The following is an 8,795-nucleotide window of genomic DNA, read 5'->3' as shown; positions in this document are numbered from 1 at the left end:
CTGCTGGGAACTCCGCTCCCTGCTCCCGGGCCCGCCGCGAAGCAGGGCGGGAAAGAAAGCAGGGCGGGGCGGGACGAGAGGGTGAGTGTGCAGGAAGTGAGCAGCCGGAAGAGGGCACGTCCAGCACTTTCGCCCAATTAGAGACCCGATGAGAAGGGCGCGAAGGGAGGAGAACGGAAGTCAGGATCTTGGGCCGCTGGAGGAAGGAGGTGCTGGGCTGAGGCTTCGCCCCCAAGCACGGGTTGCGCGTGCGCCTTTGCACATTCTAGTGCCTTCTCGAAAAGGTGGTGGGTAGGGCGGGGCTTGGAGTTGGAGTGTGACTGGAGGAGGTGGGCCCTTCTCTAAGGTAGAGGTGAGGTTCCGAGCGAGTCCAGTGTGGTAGGGTCTTCCTTGTTCTCCTTCAGTGTCGGAGTTTGCTCGACAGCGCGCGGCAAGTCACGAGTCTAAGCCTGGGGCCTGAACCTGGGTGGCACGGGCCAGGGTTCTCCACTGGCCATACGGGAAAATGACAGCCACCATTTCTGGAAACTGTGCATCTTGCGTTGCCCCGTTTCCTCCCAGTGCCCCACTGGGGTATGCGTGGACCCGACAATGGTCGGTCTAAGCTTTGTGACCGGAGGGCCCAAATACACTAGTAACGGGCAGTTACGGGCGCCTTGGACGCGAGATTCGGGCAGACGCACCGCCCAAACTAACCGGTCGTGCCCCACCTCCAAGTGCGTTACTACGAGCTGGTTGGTCGGCTCCAGCGTCGTCGTGCCCAGCGTAAGCGATGATTGGAGGAGCGCGCATAACAGATTGCCCTCTCAGCCACTCAGCTTGTTAGTTCCGGGTCGCGGCGCAGATACTTTACGCAATCCGCAGGCTCTTCCTTGAGTTAACATGGCTGCTGCCGGCGATCCTCAGGGACCCTGGTGACGAGAGGAGGCGAGGCTTTTCCGAAACTTTGCCCGCAATCCCCTCAGCGATGGCGCTTCGGTCGCGGTTCTGGGAGTTGTTGCCGGTTTGCAGGAACCCCGGTAATGAATCTTGCTTCAGTTCTCTCAGATCACTCCCCAGCGTCTGCACAATAAATGCACATTAAGTCATTTTATATTTGGCATACTCACCGAAAAGTAAACGGGCTAACCACATTGTGATGACAGGGTCTGCGAGGACTACAGCATGTGACCGAACGTATCTTCTCTCCTCCTTCCCGGGCGCGAGGGTTGGGGAGAGGATAGGGTGGAGGTTAGAGCATGTTCTTGTGCCGTCCGTACTCGTCGTTTCTTAAGATCCGTGCGGTGGTTTCCATCCTCAGGGTGTGGGGTCGCGGCGATCTCCACCAGATCCACGCCGGCCCTGAAGCCTGAGGGGGACCCTCTGGACAATGAAGCGGTTGCCCCGCAGTTCACCAACCGGAACCCCCGGAATCTGGAGCTCTTGGCTGTAGCCAGGAAAGAGCGGGGCTGGGGGACAGTGTGGCCCTCCCGCGAGTTCTGGCACAGGTAATTAAGGTTGCTGGTTGCTGATTGACAGCGGTGCACGGTGCCCTGCAGGTTGTTCTCAGCAGTCCATTCAGCGATCCGGCCGGATGCTGCTGGGGACTCTTCTCCCGAGAGGCTGACCGCGGTGGGTGGAGGAGGGGGGCGGTAAACACTAAATAAATAGGTGTCACGGAGAAAATTTACAGGGGATAAGGTTAGAATGGGGTACTGATTGTGTTGTCTACTAAAGCTCTTGTGAAAGATAGGAAGAAGCCAAACTATCTGCCAGGAAGCTCCGAACAGCTAGGGTGGGAATGAGCTTGGTGTGTTTGGGAAATTACCTGGAGCTCAGTGAGCAAAGGGCTGCATGGTGTGAGATGGGAATGGAGAGGTGGGTAGGAGACTGATCATTAGCTTTCTAAATCGAAGTAAGCATTTCAGGCTTTATTCTTTCTGCAGTGGGAAACTATGAGAGGATTTCAAGTTTGAGCCTGAATTAAAGACCATTTTGGTTGCTTTGGGGAGAACAGATTTTTAAGGGAGCAGGGGTAGAAGCAGGAAGACCAGTTAGGAGTCTCTTCTTTATTGAACACTTTGTATTTGCCAGGAACTATGCTCGTTGCTTTTTATGCGTTTTCTCATTGAATCCTTAAAACTACTTTATGAAGCAGGTACAATAATTTTCCCCATTTCTCAGGAGCAAGGGGATTGAGGCTTAGGGAGACAGGGTTAGTAACCGCCAGAGCTAAGATTCAAACACGTTTTGTCTGACCTCAGAGCCAGGACACTACATGTGCTAAGGCATGTTGGTGTTTATTTGCTGTTTAGCTACTTGGTAAGGATTTGTTAAGAATAGAATATTTCTGAAGGACTACCTAAAGTTACAAGAGCAAGTTAGAAATCATAACTGTGTGATACATTTGTTCAACAAACGTTGGGCCTGTATCACCTCATGGGCATTGTACTAGATGCTGAAGATGCAGAGATGAAGTAGATGTCTTCCCTGTCAGCCAGAGTTGTAACAGCTGTGTAGTGGAAGGTGGAATGGGACAAGAAAGTGTTACAGTGGCTCTGATGCATGTTTACTTGGTGAATCCAGGAAGGAGTCACAGAAAGGAGTAGGCAGTTCGGTTTTGACATAATCTGGATTTTAAGTCTAAAGTTCTTTGAAATACCCAATCGATTATTTTTACTTAATATTTGAATCATTTAAATAATTAGAGATCTATTTTCCCTTTTTTTCCCTATCTGCCCTATTTACAGTATTATCAGTATAGAATTTTGACATATTACAGTAGGAAGTGACCTTAGAGATAACGAGTCCTACCTGTTTGTTGAGCAAATGGTTTAAGACAAGGATTAGCAAACTATGGCCCATGGGCCAAAGCTGCCTTTCAAGCTAAACATTTTTACATTTTTTTAAAAGGTTGGAAATATCCAAAGAATAGTACTTTGTGGAGTGAAAATTATATAAAATTCAAATTTCATTACCCACAAAGGAAGTTGTATTGGAACATAGCCACCACCCATTTTCACCTGGCTGTGCCAGTATTACTATGGCTGAGTTGAGTAGTTGTGACAGAGACCATATGGCCTACAAAGCCAAAAATCTTTACTGTCTGACCCTTCACAGAAAAACTTGGTTCATCCCTGGATTAAGAGATTGTGTTTTTTGCTAGAGCTACCAGCAAAACCAGGAGTAGAACCCACATTTTTTTTTTGTTTTGTTTTTTGTGAGGAAGATCAGCCCTGAGCTAACATCCATGCCAATTCTCCTCTTTTTGCTGAGGAAGACTGGCCCTGGGCTAACATCTGTGCCCATCTTCCTCCACTTTATATGGGACGCGACCACAGCATGGCCTGACAAGCAGTGCATCGGTGTGCGCCGGGGATCCGAACCCGGGCTGCCAGCAGCGGAGCACACACACTTAACCGCTATGCAACGGGGCCGGCCCCCCACGTTTCTATTTGTTTTTATTTTTTTGTGTGTGAGGAAGATCAGCCCTGAGCTAACATCCATGCCAGTCCTCCTCTTTTTGCTGAGGAAGACCAGCTCTGAGCTAACATCTATTGCCAATCTTCCTCCTTTTTTTTTTTTTTTTTATCCCCCAAAGCCCCAGTAGATAGTTGTATGTCATAGTTGCACATCCTTCTAGTTGCTGTATGTGGGACGCTGCCTCAGCAGGGCCGGATAAGCGGTGGGTCGGTGCGCGCCCAGGATCCAAACCCGGGCCGCCAGCAGCGGAGCGGGCGCACTTAACCGCTAAGCCACGGGGCCGGCCCCACCCCACATTTCTAAATCTATTGCTTTTTCTCCTATTTCAACTAAGAATCTTAGTGTAATCTCTAATTCCAGTGTGTTTTTTAATGTGAGCTTAATTTTTAAGTGTGTAATATATACACGTTATAAAATCCAAAAAGGTACAGTTTCTTGTGTATCCTTTTAGGGATAGTCTGTGCACATAAGTATAAATTGTAGTTTTTTAATTATGAATCATAGCACTCCATATACTGTTCTGCATCTCCCCCCCAACCCCCACACACACATACCCACACACTTAAAAATACATCTTGGAGGGCCCTCCCACCCCCCGTGGCCTAGTGGTTAAGTTTGGCGTGCTCTGCTTTGGTGGCCCCAAGTTCGGTTCCCCCAGCACGGACCTACACCACTCGTCGTCCGTGGCCATGCTGTGGCGGCAGCCTAGATACAAAATAGAGGAAGGCTGGAACAGATGTTAGCTCAGCTAATCTTCCTCAAGCAAAAAGAGGAAGATTGGCAACAAGATGTTAGCTCAGGACCAATCTTCCTCAGCAAAAAAAAAAAAAAAAAAAGCCAAAAAAAATCTTGGAAATCTTTTGTGTTGGTTGGGAACATTGGCTCTGGAGCCAGACCCCTGAACTTAAATCTCGGCTCCATTACTTACCATTGGTTGTAATCGTGCTAAAGTTATTTAACCTTTCTGTGTCAGTTTCTGCAGCCTAAAAAAAAATGGAAGTAATAAGGCATTATTTTGAGACATGAGCTGTACCTGTAAACAATTAGAATGGTGTCTGGCACAGTAAGTGCTCAATAAATGTTAACATTGTCACCATCATAAAGTGCTAGTGCATTCTTTTTAGTAACTGTGGAGTACCATTGCAGGATGTTTTAGTTAACTGGCTCTCTGTTGATGATTCTCTTTTATGATTTCAAACAGTGTTGCAATGAATTGTCCATGCATTTTATCAGTGAGATTGAGCATATTTTCATGGGTTTAAGGTCATTAGTATTTTTCCTTTTCTGAACAGTGGGTTCAAATCCTTTGCCTAGTCTGTTAAGTTATTGGTCATTTTCTTAATGACTATAGAAGGCTTTTTGCATATTTTGGAAATTAATCCTTTGAACAATATACAAGTTTAAAATATTTTTTGTTTTATTGCTTGCCTTTTTTTTAAATATTTTATTTATTTATTTTTCCCCAAAGCCCCAGTACATAGTTGTCTGTCATAGCTGCACATCCTTCTAGTTGCTGTATGTGGGACGTGGCCTCAGCATGGCTGGAGGAGCGGTGCCTCGGTGCGCACCCGGGATCCGAACCCGGGCCGCCGGCAGCGGAGCGCACTCACTTAACCACCAAGCCACGGGGCCGGCCCTATTGCTTGCCTTTTGACTTCATTTTACTGTTGGTTTTTTTTTTTTTTTTAATTTTATTTATTTATTTTTTCCCCCAAAGCCCCAGTAGATAGTTGTATGTCATAGCTGCACATCCTTCTAGTTGCTGCATGTGGGACGCGGCCTCAGCATGGCGAGAGAAGCGGTGCGTCGGTGCGCACCCGGGATCCGAACCCGGGCCGCCAGTAGCAGAGCACGTGCGCTTAACCACTAAGCCACGGGGCTGGCCCTTACTGGTGGTTTTGTTTGTTTTAACCATGCAGAAAACTTTGTCGTCTTTTCTTTTATAAAAGCTATATGACATGGTTTGATGTCATGTTTAAATAGGCTTACCTTATTTTGAGATTATAAAAAAAATTCTCTCGGGGCTGGCCCTGTGGCTTGGTGGTTGGGTTCAGCTTGCTCTGCTTCAGCAGCCCGGGTTCATGGGTTCGGTTCCCAGGCGCAGACCTATACCACTGGTCAGCCATGCTGTGGTGGCGACCCACGTATAAAGAGAGGAGGATTGGCATGGATGTTGGCTCAGGGCTAATCTTCCTGAAGCAAAAAAAAAGGAAGATTGGCACAGATGTTAGCTCAGGGTGAAGCTTCCTTAGCAAAAAAACCAAAAAAAACCTCTCATTTCTTCTAGTATTCTTATGATTTCAGTTTTTACATTTAAATCTTTGATCCATCTTATATTTATTTTGGTGTTAGCTGGAAAATAAAAGCATGACGTATATCCTTACCCATTCAAGGGTCAGCAACTTAGCTCTGCCTCCTCAGTCCTTTCTGAAGTAAATACTGTGTAAATAAGCCTCAGCTTTCAGAAATACCAAACTTCTCCTGGATTTTTGAGGTTAAGTGGAAATGTTTGATTTACTATTATTGAGGACATCCTCATAAATGCAGGGGAAAAACACCTTTACCTGTAAACTCCAGGTTAAGTATGTTGCAATAAATGAACCAAACATTGCATTCTGGAGAAATATTTAGGGATTTATTCACTGGAGGTCATTTATTCGTAGGATTCTTTTCTGATCTTATTCTCTTCTCACCTTACTTAGGTTGCGAGTCATAAGGACTCAGCATCACATAGAGGCCCTTGTCGAGCATCGCAGTGGCCAGGTCGTGGTTTCAGCATCCACGCGTGAATGGGCTATTAAAAAGCACCTTTATCGTACCAAAAATGTGGTGGCCTGTGAGAGTATAGGAAGAGTGCTGGCGGAGCGATGCTTAGAGGCAGGAATCAACTTCATGGTCTACCAACCAACTCCTTGGGAGGCAGCCTCAGACTCGGTATTTTTGTTTTCATGTACTTATTTAAAAGGTAGTGTGTTAGTTCTTGCCGTTAGATACTTACATAATAATAATAATTCTGTTTATCAAGTTCTTTCATGTGTCAGACCCTGAGGTGAGTATCCTGATGTGCGCTATGTCATTTCATCCTCACAGCAGCCCGTGGGGTCAGGGCTAGTGTTCTGTTCTGTATATAGGTAACCTGAGGCTGGCTTGCCCGGGGCCACAGGGTGACAGAGTCTATAGCACGATGTCGACCACTCTACTTCCGTGTTCATATATTAACTTCTTGTACATAATGTTTTTAAATGCTACTAATCCTTGACATTTCTACATTCTTTTCATTCTTATCTATGACATTATTAAGATCACTTTCTGAAAAACCAGTGTAGCCTGGGAAGTTAGCAAGGAACAAATCAGTTATTTCTCTTTCTCTTGGGCAGTGAACTGTTGAGCGTCAGCTTACTTGTGGTGCTGACTTCATCTTTTCCTTGTTTTCTGCTCTTCAACACCAGATGAAGCGACTGCAGAGTGCTGTGACAGAAGGTGGGGTGGTGCTGCAGGAGCCTCGGAGAATCTATGAGTGAAATGCAAGCGTTGTTTGGAACGTGTAGATATAAAGCTGTCGGCTCTTACATCCGTCAGAAGAGAGCGTCTGGAAGAACAGCCAGCTTGGGAGTTTTAGACAATAATGTGACAGCAGAATGTTAGTAGTAGTTAAGGTCATCCCGTCCTCCCCTTGTGTTTGTTTTTTTAAATCAAGGGCTAAATTCTTCCCCTCTCTTGGACATGAGGGATGTATCTGAGAAAAGCTGTCACCAATTATAATTAACTTTTGAAGGACAAATTAAATGCTGTTTATAAGTTAAAGAATAAAGGCATATTATGAACTCTTCCGGTTATATGAAATTTTCTCTGCCTTTGAGCTCACTGTGGCATGAATATGAGGCTGATGCAAAGCACTTGTTACCGTGTCTAGCTCATAGTGTGTGACCTCAATAAATGATAGCTATTGCTGCTCAGGGTGTGCAGGTGGGTCTTTTTAATAGGAAATGTCAACATCAGTCAATTTATTATAGTAATGTGAAGATAGAAGGGGCAAATCCTGACCTCAGTTGGGCTCCTGGATCCTAACAGAACCAGATTTGAAAGAAGAAAGGAATGCAGTGAGGATCTGAAAATAAAGGTGGAAACAGACAGGGTTAGTGTATACTAAATTTGCCACAAAGTGAAAATTTGTTAGATAAGAGATGAAGCTTGAAGTGCATTCAAGTTAATTTAAAATTGAAGTTGGGGTAATGGGAATCATGGCAGTTCTCTTAAAGCAGTTGATTAAATCAAAGTAAAGTGTTAACTCGGGCAGTTAAGACAAATGTGAAGAGGAAGAGCCTGTGAGCAGTTAAGGTGGCTGCTAGAGCATTTTCTCTCCAATTTTTAAATGTGTACTCAATTATATATTTATATAGAAGTGAAATAACATTACTGCTGTCGATCTGAGTATTCAATATATTATTTTAAAAAGATAACATGTATGCACCAACATTTTTTAAGAAGTAGGATTGATTCTGAGAGGCCTTCAGAATGCAATGGCGTAGTAGCCTGGTTTTGATAATAAATACCCCAGTGGAGACATTTAAAAAAATATATTATAGTTCTCATATTTTCTTCTCTCACTTTAAAGATTAATTGGAGCATCTTGCTTTGAAGACCACAGTTGTAGAAGTTTGTTCAAACAACTTTAGAATTCAAGGGAGGACGTAAAGAAGACCATGGACTGGACTAGTGGCTTGGGAAATTGACAAAAACAGGGTTGGCCTGTAAGTGATGCTGTAGGTAGGGATTTTTTGTGCAAGGAATATGATTGTCCTAGATCAGCTCTGTGCACCAAGGATTCCTGCAGTTTGAGGGGCAATTCTTCACCCTTTGTGTGGCAAGTTTGATATAAGGTATTATAAAGACAGCAATGATGCAAAGTAAAGTGAGGAAAAAGATGGGGTGAGGGGGAGAGATGGGGACAGTCCAACATTGGCGATGATGGCGAAGTTGGGAGGAAGTGCTAATTTACAAAACAGACAAGCTGTGGTCCTTCCATCCCGCAGCTGCAGTACCTGCTTACTGCAACTCCTTCAGGTGCTGTTTACCGGTCTACTTTCCCCTGCCATGCCTCATAACACTCTAGGTCTACGTAAATGACGTTCTCCTCTTATATAGGGACTGCAAAGAAATTGCCGCGGAGCAAGGTCACTGGGCTTTGACTGCAAGGCGGAGCCTAGCAACCCTTCACCATAGCGGGCAAGGTGTAAAATCCAACACCTGGGGGCGGGCAGGTGGCGTGGCCAGCAGCCCCATCCGGAGGCGCCCGGGGCGAGGGGCGCGGGCGCGGGGGCGGCCGGTCTCCC

At 45.7% G+C, this 8,795-nt stretch overlaps 1 protein-coding gene across 2 annotated transcripts; it reads left to right on the top strand.

Moving 5' to 3' along the window:
• Nucleotides 1-342: 342 nt before the first annotated feature.
• Nucleotides 343-7,291, top strand: MRPL18 (mitochondrial ribosomal protein L18). 2 transcript variants are annotated; one of them, XM_087425070.1, is made up of 4 exons: nucleotides 343-1,019; nucleotides 1,301-1,487; nucleotides 6,165-6,247; nucleotides 6,912-7,291. In XM_087425070.1, exons 1-4 carry the CDS (start codon nucleotides 968-970, stop codon nucleotides 6,977-6,979), a joined length of 390 nt encoding a protein of 129 aa, XP_087281196.1. In that variant the 5' UTR covers nucleotides 343-967; the 3' UTR covers nucleotides 6,980-7,291. The 2 variants fall into 2 exon arrangements, with proteins under 2 accessions (XP_087281196.1, XP_004440590.1); XM_004440533.3 differs by having other exon boundaries at nucleotides 366-1,019; nucleotides 6,165-6,396.
• Nucleotides 7,292-8,795: the final 1,504 nt, after the last annotated feature.

The sequence above is a fragment of the Ceratotherium simum genome, chromosome 38, assembly GCF_057802395.1.
Source record: "Ceratotherium simum simum isolate JZ-2026a chromosome 38, ASM5780239v1, whole genome shotgun sequence".
In the NCBI taxonomy this organism is placed as follows: domain Eukaryota; kingdom Metazoa; phylum Chordata; class Mammalia; order Perissodactyla; family Rhinocerotidae; genus Ceratotherium; species Ceratotherium simum.
Note: the sequence above shows the minus strand (reverse complement) of the source record. Positions and strands in the feature narration are given on the sequence as shown.